This window comes from Phaethon aethereus (genome assembly GCF_964289735.1).
Source record: "Phaethon aethereus genome assembly, chromosome: 1".
NCBI lineage: Eukaryota > Metazoa > Chordata > Aves > Phaethontiformes > Phaethontidae > Phaethon > Phaethon aethereus.
Genome location: NC_138575.1, coordinates 83,286,884 through 83,301,388, shown reverse-complemented (window position 1 = coordinate 83,301,388; position 14,505 = coordinate 83,286,884). Strand labels below are relative to the sequence as shown.

The 14,505-nt window shown below is 39.7% G+C and overlaps 1 protein-coding gene across 1 annotated transcript; it reads left to right on the top strand.

The window, feature by feature from the left end:
• Nucleotides 1-8,549: 8,549 nt before the first annotated feature.
• NTF3 (neurotrophin 3) lies at nucleotides 8,550-9,323 on the top strand (the record flags this gene model as incomplete). The annotated part of the gene is made up of 1 exon (XM_082013893.1): nucleotides 8,550-9,323. One exon carries the CDS (start codon nucleotides 8,550-8,552, stop codon nucleotides 9,321-9,323), a length of 774 nt encoding a protein of 257 aa, XP_081870019.1.
• Nucleotides 9,324-14,505: the final 5,182 nt, after the last annotated feature.

Sequence of the window (14,505 nt, the reverse complement as noted above, 5' to 3'; positions counted from 1 at the left end):
GACCAACTTTCTGTTTTTGTAAAATAAGGACAGGTCTAGTCAAGTCATTGGAATTTATTGATTTAGCTAAGGATATGACCTTTAGATTTCTTGTTACTTTGGACAGTTTTCAGAGCTACACGGTGAATAATATGTAGAAATACTTCAGCTTTTGTGGAAATTGGTTACCCAACTATGGCTTTAATTCTTTGTCATGACTGAGATGTGGATAACTGCTCATCTCAGATGGCATTGTTTTTATTTCCTTGCATTTCATGCTTGTCACAGATCAATCAAACTTCCATACAGCATTACAGATGAACTTTCCTGTTCCATGCAATGCAACATGAAAACTCAGGGGCTGTTCCCCAACTTGCAGCAGAATACCTGTATAACCTTGCAAACATCATCTGACTTCTGTGTATTCCAGTCTCTGCTCTTTGAAATGGGAACAATGGCACTCTTCCTACTTTGTCAGTATTAACCAAGATAAATACTTACGGAGTGCTCAAATATCAGTGACATGAGAATAGTAAGAGAAAACAGAGGATGATTTACGCTGAGAACATTTATGGAAATACATTTGTTAAGATGCCTCATTATTCTCAAAACAGACAGGCATCTCCCACACAGCATGCAGGGCATTGTACTGCAATGCTATCGTGCCTTGTGTGGAGAGAGGAAATCTTTATTTTTGCTTTCCTAGTAGGGCAACAACAACCAGGTCTTTGAGGGAGAAACCAAAGGATGTCAGGGTATATATCTAGGGTAATAAAACCCCAACACCATTCCACAGAGTTCCTTACTTTGCAGATGTAAAAATAATGAACAGAGACTTTGAATTCACCAAACTCTTCCAACAAAACAGAGGAATCAGGATCTCAGCCTCCCAAACCTTGCCCTGATCTTCTCAATACACAGATTAATTAGTCAACTGTTTAATGCAAATTACACTATGGCAGTCTGGGAAGAGACAGAGAGGTGTAAATATCATGTCAGAAAAATACTAGTGAGGAAAGGAATTAAAATAGAAAAAGACCTAATTGTGACTGAGGAAAGCCTGCCTACTTCTGTAGTTGATTATAGACCTGGGGATGCAGCTAGTGCGGTTGATATTGTACCGGACATTATTAATAGTTGAGTCCCTCAACGGGATTGCTAGAGGATGCTGGGGAGTGTCAAATGCCTCCAGGGGGGTCTCGAGTGCCCTGAACTCCAGACAGTGTCAGTGGCGGGGGAGGAAGGTGCAGGGCCAAAACCTAACAGAATTAACTTTGCACAAGGTGTGAGAAGCAGCTGCTGTTCCAAGTAGTGAGGTAAGCACTGAGGAACTGCTCCTGACCTTTCTCTTGGAAGCGGGCAGGTATATGTAAGGCGATCACATTTTGATCTCCAAAAAGATATATTTGTGGAAAGATCAAATGTAGACACACATGCCTTTGCAATCAGCTGTGTCTGAGATGAATGGACGTTGCCGCAGTTTTACACAGTGCATTTAACTGTTCAGAAAACAGATTGGTCCTTACAGCAGATGTATTATTACAAAACTGTCCCTCAGAAAGATGTCACTAGTCAGGAAAGCTGTCCTCAATGACTAGTAGGGTCATGGTCACAACAGTAATCATAAATAGTAATGCATATTTGTTCGAAGTGTAGATGAGGTTTTCATACTTGGATGAACAGCTGTCTTACTGTGCTGTGCTCAGCCAGTCATTTAAAGAGGAAAAGGAAACGTCAGTGACTCAGTAGGCTAAACTCCATGTCCATAAGAGATTAGGTATATACCATTCACTGGAGGCTGTTGGGGCTCAATGCTTAGATGTGTCTTCTCTTTTGAACATGGCCTTGAGTAATGCATGATTAAAAGCAACTGACCTGCTGCAGATACTTAAGAAACTTTGGTGGCCTCATCCTCAGATATGGTGTGTAGCTGCGCTCCCCAGCCCATCTGCAAGAGGAATGAATTAATTTCAAATTCATTCACTCTAACTTATGGTATGGCCCCAAGGATGGGAGGGTTAACACTTAGAGCTGACATAATGCAGTCCCACTTGATTTTTTCTCTGAATTCTTCGGCTTCTTAGTGGGTCTGGCTCTTGTGAAAGCTTTAGCTTCAATCGGTATGTGTTGAAATTTCTGTATCTTGAGAAGTGGAAATGTTCAGGACGGTCATAGCATCTCTAGGGTCATTCAGCCCTCCGCAGCAATCTAACTTAATAAATTCTTCTACAGGCATATATTGTACAAATAGTCTATTACTATTCCGAAATATAGTGCAAATTTTCATATGCAATTATTTCATCCTCCCATCTTTCTGAATATTCAGAATGCAGTGATATTTTTCTTGTTCTGTACTTTTTCATTGTCCCCCTAAGCAGAGAGGAGAAGGGCTGCATTTCTTCTCAACATAGTTATCAGGATGAGGGAATCAACAGGGCATTCTGCTACTTGTTGCTTTCTGTGAGTTTGTGAAAACAGTGCTTAGCAAGCAATGAGAATAATTACGCTGTCGTCTTTGGCAAAAGCCTGAATAAGCTGTCAGCCACCACAAATGATCATTAGTTGCTCGGTCTGAAGAACAAAAACTGCTCCTAAATTTTTCAGAAAGTGCCAAATAGTTCAAGCTGACTTACATAAATCATGTTGGGTATTACAATGCTGAATGTAAAATTCACCAGTCACTTTTCCTTCTATGCCAGTTCCTTTTAGCAATGTCTTAAAAGTAAATACTTAGGAAGTATCTCACAGTACTAAAATTTAATTATTTTCACAGAACATATTAAATGACACTTTGCTTTTCGGCTGTGTAGACTGTTCAGAGACTGATCAAAATAAAACAATACAGTTTTTTTTTTAAATCACCACAAACAAAACAAAACTAAAAAAAGCTTTCCAACACTATGCGAAGTGTTGAGTCTGTAAAGAGCAGAAAGCAATTTGCCAGAGTCTGTTGGAGATTTCATTTACTGATGGAAGCAATAGGTAAGTTTATCTACTTTTAAATTTAGGCCTTCCCTGAAACACTTAGATTAGACAGCTTTAATACCCCGCTAACACTGCAATGATAGGCAGGAATGCAAACTATTAAAATAAAGTAAAACTAAGCTACAGTTGAAAGATCAAAAAATTTTGCAATGAGTGAGTTTTTCTTTCCTATGGTGTTTGTTTTTACCCACTGTGCCACAAATGTCAGTAATCCCTAAGTCAAACTTGTTTAGTGCAAATTAACAGCTGGCTCTGTATTACCAGGATATGCTGGTTTTCCTGCCATGTTGTGATGTGTGTTCCCACAAACCCTCCGGACCATTCATAATGCCTAATTGTCACTTAGTTCTACTCCTTGTTCCTTTAAGGATCTTCTTAGCTTCTGTTGCCATGTTTGCAATCACTTTTGAAAGCTGGGGTAGTATCTCTGAATAAGGGAGCACTATCACTATGCAAAGGGACCAACTTGAAGAGAATAATATGTCTTCCTACCTGAATGTCCAGTGCTTTTCCAAATTGCACATAGCAGAGTGTTTTCCAAGCACATTTAAAGACTTATTTGAAAGCCTTGCACCCTCTGACCCTTTTTTAATTACCTCTAGCAGGAGCTCAAAACATCAAAGGTGCATCCCAACATTTAGAAGGACACACAGAATAGCACAGCACAAAAGCAGAGCTGGTCCAAAGCTTCTCAATCACTCAGGAAAAACAGCTTTCTGGAATATGTCAGCAGCCCTTGCTGAAGTCCCAGTATATGGAATAGAAAAGGAATTGGGTGATACAGGAGGAAAGAGACAAAAACCAGGAGGGATATCCTAGCAGCAAGACCTTGTCAGGCTGCTAATCCCACTTTAGGTAGCTGTGTGCTGTCTTTGTGGTACAGGCACAAAGTGAGACGAGTAATCCACCAGTCCAGCCGCTGAGTCCCCAATCAAATGATGAGTTCGCCATAAACAAGTAGGTCAACAAGGGACACCTTTTGATGTGAATCCAGAGAAAGTGCTGGATCAATTCTTCTGGATTCACACTATGTAAAGTGTTCTACAACCGCATGGCTTGGAGGACAGGTGTGTAGTAGGTACTACACAGTAAGGTGATTATACCGGTTCAAATGGATGTGTCATTATAACCAATATATACTGAAGACCCATTTAAGTCATGTGCCATCACAAAACCTTAATGTTGACTAGACTGTGTGTCACAGCTGACCTGACAGTCCGTGGAAACAGAAACTGAGTTCAAGTAGCAGCGTGAACACTCTCACACAATTGAGTATCCGTCAGAAATGAAGTAGGAGCAGTCACCAATTATCGTCTTCTCTATTTGTATCTAATAACATTACTTCAGCTGATACTGGACCAGGGAGCGTGCTGCTGGGCTGTGCTCTTATTCTGAGGTCACCATGGAAATGTTTGCCTATGGATATTTGGGACCCAGACCCAGGCCCCAAATATAGTACCCTAGCCTGTAATTCCTGTAGGAGTGTAAATAGTATTGTGTCCATTTCTAGGACCATTCATCACACTTACTTGACTGCAAACAGTCCACAAAGACAGATGAAATGAACCTTTTCAGGGATTTACATGTGGAAAGAAGAACCTTGAAGAACAACAAAAATTTCTCACAATATACAGCTTACTAGAAAGTTTGGCTTGAAAAAAGTCTGTTTTTCTAACTGAAATGAAAAATTTTAATTTTAAGAATTTTTAATGAGAGAACAGAAAAATTAATGGGAAGGACTGAACTCTTGGGGATTTTTATACCATTCTCCAAAAGGCTGAAGAAAGAGCTACTGTTACATGTGCTGGCATAGTTTCTGCTAAGGTCCATACAAGCCTGTGCCCCAGGATCCTGGAAGTTAAGTCAGTCTTCTCTTGGACAGGACACCTCCATTGATATCTTGCCTCTGATTGCAAGTCTTCTCTATAGATAACTTATTCACTACCTACTCACTCGCTCTACTGAGTAAGCACCTTTTCTGTTTTGTGAATTACATTGTGTGACTTTTGAAGCATGTCCAGAAACATCAGAGTGATTTGTTTTGAAAATATGAAAACATAAACATTTCAATGTTTTACATTTTTCTCTCCTTTGTATTGCTTTAATAACAACAAAAAAAGAAAGTAAAAAGTACAAATTGCAAATTATCGTCAATGTATACAGGCACAAAGTTCCATTTTGGGCAAAGAGCCATTTATCGAAAGCAATATTGCCCAGCCCTGCAAACCAATACACTTTTAAGGTGTCATATTCAAAATAGAGCCAAGGCCATAAACCAGCTGCAGTTTCCCAGTGACGTCCATTTCTCCTAGCTACAATAGTGCCTTAGGTGTACTCTGAGGTGCTGAACTTCACGGGTGGCCTAACAATTTCAAGTCATGAACTGGAATTTCTGAACAGCCCACTTATGAACTTCCTAGGTGAACTGTCTTGGAGGGACTCCCTGAAACTGTAATCTCATCAAGCCTTTGCTTTTTCTTTACAAAATTTGCACCCCAAAACATCCCAGAAAAATGTAAAGATTGGTTCTGAAACATTTTTATTTTTGCAGAAAATAATTTGCCAAGTACAAATCAAACTACAAGTCAAATTTCAGAGTAGTTTAACACACTTCCCACCAAATCTACAAGACGTTTTATGTTGGGTTCAGAAAAATACTTTTGAATAATTTTTTCCATTAATGGGGTTTCTCCACGGAATGAGGAAAAATAGTTTATTTGAACTGCTGTAATTCTGAGGATCCTAGCCGTTCCTTTTTGTGTGCAGCATCACATTAAAGAAAGTCTGCAGGAACTCCAGTCTTACTTTTCCCACCTCATCACCTGCTCCAACTTGTGTATTTTGCTAGTGCCACTTAGTTTTGAAACTAAGCAGACCAGTGATTACATGCCGCTGCATGTTGGCATGAATAATGCTTTCGGCTTTTGAGCTGAGTGTTGTCAGAGCCTTGCTCACCATCCTATGGACTTGTGTGTCATGCTGCATGTGGGTTAGCCTTCTGAGTGCTGTGAGAAATCTGCTGAATGACGTGTCTTTTACAATATTTTTATTGTTTTAAAAAGCATATAATTTACTGAGCGAAGACCAAATTGCACAAGAAGAGGTCTTCGCATACAGCACAGTCTGGGCTCTGAGATCCATCTACATTAGGTTAGAATTTGTTTAGGTACGACAGTAATTGTATGGTAATTGAAAATCTTATATTTTTTTTTCCCAAAGCATAACATTGCTGCAAGCAACGGTCTAGATTTAGGTGAACTCATACTGTGACAAACTGAGAATGGCGAAAACACATTTCTTGTCCATAAAAGGACAGATCACACATCCACAGAGGGTAGCTCTCATTTTGCTGCAGTTCCAAACTATGAAGTGGGGACTCACTGTTGCTAAAAGGAGTTTTGCTTAGAGCAGATAGAAGATTCTCCAGTAAAATTTTTTTCTTTTTTTCTTTGCCTGCTTAAACAAAAAAATGGTGATTTGAAGAAGTGGAAAATTTTCTGTTTAAGAGGTCTGTCTGGTTTCTCTGCAATTTCGTCTTGGAAAAACACCGAGTACTCAGAGCATCACCAGCAGGTTGAGAGAGGGAATCTTTCCCTTCAACTCAGCACTGGTGAGGCCACGTCTGGTGTGCTGTGTCCCAGTACAGGACACGGACATACAGGAGCGAGTCCACGAAGATGAGTAAGGGACTGGGATATCTCTCACATGAAGAGAGGTTGAGAGAGCTGGGTCTGTTTAGCCTGGAGAAGAGAAGGCTCAGGGGGATCTTAGCAAAGTGTAGAAATACCTGATGGGAGGGAGTAAAAAACATGGAGCCAGACTCTTCCCAGAGGTGTCCCAAGAAAGGACAAGAGGCAATGGGCACAAATTGAGATATAGAAAATAATACTGAAACGTGAGTTGGTTTTTTTCATTGTTTGGTTATGTTGTGTTTTACTGTGAAGGTGGTTAACACTGGAACAGGTTGCCTAGTGAGGCTGTGGAGTGTCCATCCATGGAGACATTCAAAACCTGACAGGGCACAGCCTTGTGCAAGCTGCTCTAGCTGATCCTACTTTAAGCAGTGGGGTTGGACAAGATGACCTCCTGAGGATCCTTCCAACTCCATCTATTCCGTGTTCTGTAACTCTGTGCCTTCAGCCCAGAGTGCTAGTGGCCTGACATCTTTGCAGTGCAGGAGAATCCAGGTCAAGACTGTTTTGAGTCACTTGAAGCAGTACTACAGCCAGGGCTTCCCACGTGGTATGAAGAGTGCTCTAACATGAGTTTAGTATTTTCTCCTTCAATCCACTGCTTGTGCAACAATTTCATTAAAATAGGTATGCTTTGAAGTGATGCTTTGCTTCTATGATTTTGTATTTTATGTTGAAAATTAATTTAATTTATATGTCTATATATGTGTATATACACACGGGAAAAAACACCTCCTTAGACAAATGCTCACAGTTCTCAACTACACAAACAGGATGACAGAAAGATTTAGCCAGAAATGACAAATGAGCTTCTAGAAGATGTTCAGAAGCTAGACTTACAAGGACACTACAAGAATCCATAGAGAGCAGTTCATGGCAAAGTACAGTACAGAGAAGCAGCATACTTTTAGGTCCGATTTTCAAAATCTTCTTCTTGAGTTCATTTCGATCGTTTTGAATAAGATTCTTCAGTTTTAGGGTAGAGAGGTCCTCTGTTTGTCCTTGAATATTTCTAACCACAATCAGTTTTGTTCCACCTCATATAAATGTAATGAAGGAACTTCATTAAAAACAACAAAAAAAACAAACCCCAACCCTGCAAACAACCAGTATCAAATGGTCTGTGGATCCATCTGAACTTCTCACTTGTATTACAGAAGTCTAACTACTGCTTTCTGAAGTTCAAAATAGAAGAAGCCCCATTTTGCTGCTTGACTGCATCCTTTTCCTTCAGGAATACTTTCCCTTATAGCACCAGAGAGAGAAAGAGAGAGAAAAAACTACTGAAACACAGTATTTATTTCCCAGTGTATGATGATGCTCCTAGGGTAAAGTTAAACACAAGCCATTCAATGAAAAGGGATTTGAGGGATCCATGAGATATCAACACACAAAAATTTACAACACTTAGCAAAGTCAGAACATCTTCATTTTACAACATTAGATAATCTGTTATTCTGCATAATCTTGCATTTTTGAAACTAAACCACTCTGTAGAATAGACCCTGCGAAAGTAATTTGGTCACTCTCTGTTGCCAAGACCTGGACATACTATCTCAAGAGTAGCTACCTATGTCTGTAGAGAAAGGACCTAACTGACATATCTGCCTCTATATGTGGAAAGAGGAGAAGCGAGGTCATCCTGAAAAGTGCATGAAATATAGATGAAACATTGGGAAAAAAAGGCAGAAAATGATTGCATTCATTATAAAATATAATTAAAATTATCTTAAAAGAAACACATGGCCTATATGCATCTATAATGTGTGGAAGACGTAAGGCGTTAAAAAAAAATCCAAATTTTCATGTCTACAGCATCTAGTAAACTTCCCTATTTAATTGCCTTTATGCTGACTTTCTGTTTCTTTGCAGGTCTTACAGGTGAACAAGGTGATGTCCATCTTGTTTTATGTGATATTTCTCGCTTATCTTCGTGGCATCCAGTCTACCAACATGGATCAAAGGAGTTTGCCAGAAGATTCAATAAATTCTCTTATTATTAAACTCATTCAGGCAGACATTTTGAAAAACAAACTTTCTAAGCAGATGGTAGATATTAAGGAAAACTATCAAAACACAGTGCAGAAAGCAGACGCTCAGCAAGACATGGATGGAGATGAAAATGTGAAATCAGACTTCCAGCCAGTTATCTCAATGGATACAGACCTCTTAAGGCAGCAGAGACGCTACAACTCTCCACGAGTCCTCTTGAGTGACAACACGCCACTGGAACCGCCTCCGCTGTACCTCATGGAGGATTATATTGGAAATTCAGTGGTGGTGAACAGAACCTCCCGGCGGAAAAGGTACGCAGAGCACAAGAGCCACCGAGGGGAATATTCTGTTTGTGACAGTGAAAGTTTATGGGTCACGGACAAATCATCTGCGATCGACATTAGAGGACACCAGGTAACTGTGCTGGGAGAAATTAAAACAGGCAACTCTCCAGTTAAGCAATACTTTTATGAAACGAGGTGTAAAGAAGCCAAGCCTGTAAAAAATGGCTGCCGCGGCATTGATGACAAGCACTGGAACTCCCAATGCAAGACATCCCAAACTTATGTCAGAGCACTGACTTCAGAAAACAATAAACTGGTAGGCTGGAGATGGATAAGAATAGACACCTCCTGTGTGTGCGCATTGTCAAGGAAAATAGGAAGAACATAAATCTGCATCTCTTTGCTATATAAATTATTACTTTAAATTATATGATATGCATGTAGCATATAAATGTTTATATTGTTTTATATATTATAAGTTGACCTTATTTATTGAACTTCAGCAAATCTACAGTATATAAGCTTTCTCTCTCAATAAACAAGAGCAAAGGGTGTGTGCCTCTGCTGTGGGCAACTCCGGGTTTTTTTAGACTATGTTTGTGACACTGCTTGTTGGCAGCATACCGTAACCTTACTGTAAAATCTGTGTAAAATCAGTATTTTTCATTCAGTATTGTCAAGCCAGTGACTGTCATTTAGTAAACTTGTTAAAAATCAGATCAATGTCAAGAGTTGTGTACATATTTATATTCCCCACTCTATACATCCACATTTAATTGAATGCAGTGTTCACTCCTTACTGCCAAAACAAAAATGGATCAAAATACGTGTTGTAGCCTGCACTCGATGTCAGTGTTACAGGCATCAAGTAGCCATAAAATACAATTTCTATGAATTATGCCAGTTTTGCCAGTTAAATAACCCTTTTCCCTCTGTTAGCATTTCAGAACAACTGCTAATAATCCAGCAACTTTCATTTACGTTTTTGAAGCACATTTGTTTCACAAATGTTTCTCAATGCTGCCAGTTTGTCGTAGAAAAAATATGAAAAAAATCTAAAATATTTGTAGAAGTTTACTGAAGCCAAGAACCAATCTAAATTGATCATTAATATAATATATAAAAGATGATTTCTTCAGAATTTACTATTTATTGTGATCAGCATCTTCCTTCTCACATGAATCAGTTATCTTCTGTTTGCATCGTTACATCATTCCCCTCTGTCTGGGTTTTTACAGTAGAAACAAAGCTGGTAGTTTCTTAACATTAAAAGAGTCCTTGTCTTAAAAATTATAGTTAAAGAAAGTTACGATATCCTGGAGTGGATTTCAAAGCCACATGCCCATACAAAGCTGTTCTTCTCCTCAGCAATCCATTCTCCATTTTTCACAGAGGGAAAAATGTGTAGATCTGCTCAATAAACCTGTTAGCTTTCACAGGGACATGAAATAATGCATCTTTTTGAGCAGTATGGTGGCTAAAATCCAGGTAGTCCATAGTTATAATGCAGTTCCTCAATTATACAGGTGAGTTGTTACCTAGGACAGACAAATGTCATATGTATACCTCAAACTCTTCTTTGTATTGTTATATAGCTCCACTGGGTACAACAATAATTATGCTACTTGAAGAGACAATCTATTATACATTAGCTGTATAATGCCCTGGATGGGATCCCACTCCCATAAAAGTAAATGAGAGTCTTGTCGTGGATATCAACAGAATTAAGACTGGACAGCATATGTTATCTATGTCTAGCTAGATCTTAACACATAGTCAGGACTGAAAAATGCCAGCCATTCAAAAGGCATTACAGCTGTAGTGGTTTTTACAGTACAGCTTTCACTGTTGTAGCGTGTCCAGCATCGCAAATGAGAATATCAGAGCACTCAAAACCAAGGTTGCAAGATGCCTTTGTTCATAGAGTTTTCACTACTGGAGAACCAACTTCAGATCTGCAACAGGTCGTCAAAGGCAGCAAATTGTGTGGTCTCTCCTAATCCCTTACAGAGAGCGTCACACATCATAAAACTACCGGAGAACCGGACAGGTTGCTCATGAGGCCAAGCACTGGAATAGCAGTGACTCTGAAAGCCAGGTTAGAGTATAATTCTGCAGGGGAGGCCATAAACAAAGGTTTTGGTACTTTTAAAAGTCCTGTCGCACTGAAAATTTTTTCAAGTTAAAATCTTGATTTTACACCCTGAATTCCCAAATAAAGATCATTTTCAGATGATGTGAGTAATTGAGAGTAGATATTGTCATGGATCACTAAACTTAGAGATCATGCTTCAGTATGCCGGACAGTCTATCTCCACATGAGAAGAGGAAGTAAGAAAACTAGCTGAGCTTGGTTAGTCACTGTTGCTTACACACCCTATATCCCATTAATTGGAAACTACTTTGTTCCTACGGTGTGGGTGCCGCGCACTTGTTTACATCACTGTAAATCCAGAGAAATTCTATTGAAGGTGGGCAACAAAACGTAGGTTTATAGCAATGTAAACAACATCAGAGTCCATGCGAATGCATTTATTTCTGCTCACTGAAAATCAAGGGAGGTTCATTATTTATAGGTTCAAAGAAAAAATTTTGTTATTTTCCACTGTAAATCCAGTAACAGGAGGAACTGGTCTTTGACTCTTAACTTTACCAATGCACCAAGTATTTTACGTGTCCAGCAAAAATGTGTCAGAGTAAATACAAGGTCCGTCATGTGAAACACGTTAAACAAGAAAGAAGCATGGTGCATCAGGTTATTAGATCGGCTGCCTCTTTCCCGCACCAGTATAACAATGAACGGAAGTGTTATGCTCTGGATCTGATCCAGTTTCCACTAAAGTCAATAGAAAAATTCTCACCTTCTCCAGTGGAAGCTGGATCAGGCCCCGAGTGAAGAAAAACCTGCAGATCTCAACCAGAGAGCGGAGCAATCCCACGCATCAGTTACGCGTTCTTGTAAATCCTGTGTACGCATAAGATGCTGTATAATTTTGTAAGAAGTCTGTAAACAAGCCTGTAATAAATTTGTTAAGGCCTAATCCTTTTTTCGCTGTAGCTGGGGATGGTTTTATTGTCAACTTCGGTCATGGCACAATGAATTCAAAGTTCCTATCCAGACTTTTTGTACGTGTTTTAAGTAATTAAGCAAAATATTCAGTTCACAACCCTAGCTTAATTTCAGTATTCTAAAACTCACTTCCATTAGGCAGCTCAGATGCTCTGTCAATACTGTTTTGCCAATAGATCATTATAAACACACATTTTATTTAGCTTTTCTCCCAAACGAGTGAATGCTATTCTGAAATTGCCTGTCTGTGTCAAACTGTATTTCCTCCATTTTTACCCTATTTTTTTTACAGTCCATTTAGTAACAGTAAAAAATGCTCCGCTGAGGTTTTGGGAAACCATCTGCATTTATTTTATCACCTTTGAACATGTGTTCAGGAATGAAGTCTGTGCAGCTAGTTTACTGCTACCAAGAGATTTGTGTGGCTGCACCAGGAAGAAACTTTGACTGGACTATACAGAGTGTGTGCTCGAAACCACTCTGCTCGTACTCTGTTATTTCGATGATTTAGCAATCAGAGTCTTTCTCTCGGCTACACATTGTGTATCTGCAGACAATACCAAACAGGAAACGAGTCTGATTGGGAGTTCCAAAATTAAAAATTTAATGATAATGACCTGCGATTTCTGACCTTTCAGCAAATGCGGTTGCACAGCGAAGTAAAGCGCATAACCGTTCATTTTGTTTAATAGAAACATTGTGGCAAAATCAATGGGATTCTGTGTTCTTCAGGCTTGGTACGCGCATGTAATTCATCACGCCTGTGGTGGGGGGGCTGAGGGAGGAGGAGGCGGAGGAGGAGGAGGAGGAGGAGGAGGAGGAGGAGAGGATAATAAGCACTACAGCTTGTGAGAAGTAAAGGGCTGTGCTCCGGGTTGGAGCATTTTAAAGTGTGGAGGGGTTGTTTTCTGAAATGCTTTGCCTGTATTTTGTTACAGCAGATGGCGGAATGACGAGGCAAGCACAGATGTGGTGTAAAAAAGTCGAGCAATATAAGGATAACAAAAAAATATCCTGGGAGAGTCGGCCGTTCGCTACCGCTGTAGGTCTGTGCAGTTCTGTGCAGGTTATTGCAGAGCACAGCAATGACATTTCCAGTTAAATTATTTAACTAACCTCTGTGGCAAAAAATATACTTTTTCCTGAAACTTACTACATTCATGAGCTGGATAATTTTGGGGTTTTTTTCTTTTTTTTTTTGGTAATTGCTAGCTGCTTTGGTACCTCTGATGAACAGCAAACAGTAATGCTTTCCATGAAGGTCCCCAAATACAGATTTCTCCTTTGTTTTACTGCTGAGCTTTGAAGCCAGCAGCACCTGAAAGACCTACTTTCACTACAGAACTGGCCTTTTGATGCCATAATGTCATGTTTCTGGACATTTTCATCACAGTGTCCTATTTTGGAGCCATTAGCCCCACAGTTAGGTGAGGTCATGAGCAGGCTGCTCTAAATCATGCTTGAGAAGTGGCTCTGTGCATGGCCAAGGAGCAAAAAGAGAGTGAGGCAGCCCTATGCCATCTTTACATCCACCTTCCTAAATCTCCTGCTCTGCTCTCAGTCTTTAGCTGCAAGTTGCGTGATCAAAGGCTGCATAATCAAGGGTTGCTTCCTGCATGTCCAAGGGTTGAGATGCCAAGTAGACCTTTGACAGAACAGTTTCTCAGTTAGGATTTTTTGCCTGCCTAGAAGCATGCCTTATGTGAATCTGGATGGACCTTCTGTAAAAGGGTGCTGCAGCTGCAACATGTCAGTTGTCCCCTCTCTAAAATACAGCATGTTGTTACCATTTTCCTGTGTCCCAAGGAGGAGAGAGCATCATTGGTAGACAAGCTCCATTATTTCTAAATCACATTGACACCATTTGACAGAAAACACTAACGCGTTCAGGGAAGGCTGCTAAGGAAGAAGGTAGGATGATCCTTTTCTCTAAGAAAAAATATTTCCATGGAGGGTGAGAGAAAAGGAAAGTGCTGAAAAAAACAGGGAGTCACAGCTGTTGGGTGGTAAACCTCTTACAGAGATTTAGGAAAGCAAGGGAGAGAGATTGTTTTACTATAATCTCTGATGAAAGACTCTTTCCTGCTATGTTAAGGGTTAAAGAAATGCCATTAGATCATACTAAAAATGAATTCAAAAGGAAAATGAACCTCTATTAATTGGGGTCAAGCCCACTGCATTGATTAGGGATTAACTATACTCACTGAGGGCAGATGATGAAGTCTTGCTCTTGGTTAGATCTATGCAGCCCCTGTTGTCAGTGCTTAGGACTGTGAAGCTGTTAAGCGAGGGCAGAATTTGACTTAGAATGTATTAAATCCAAATTGAATGCAACCCTGAGTTGAAAGCGTTATCCACCACACAAAAGAAGACAAGGTTTTAACATTGATGTCACAAAAATTGTTCATTACTTTGTCTAGTTCCAGGGATTTAAGTTTTAAAATATGTTTTGAGCTGTCTGATATGACCAATGCACATATATTTAGCAGAAATTTACAAA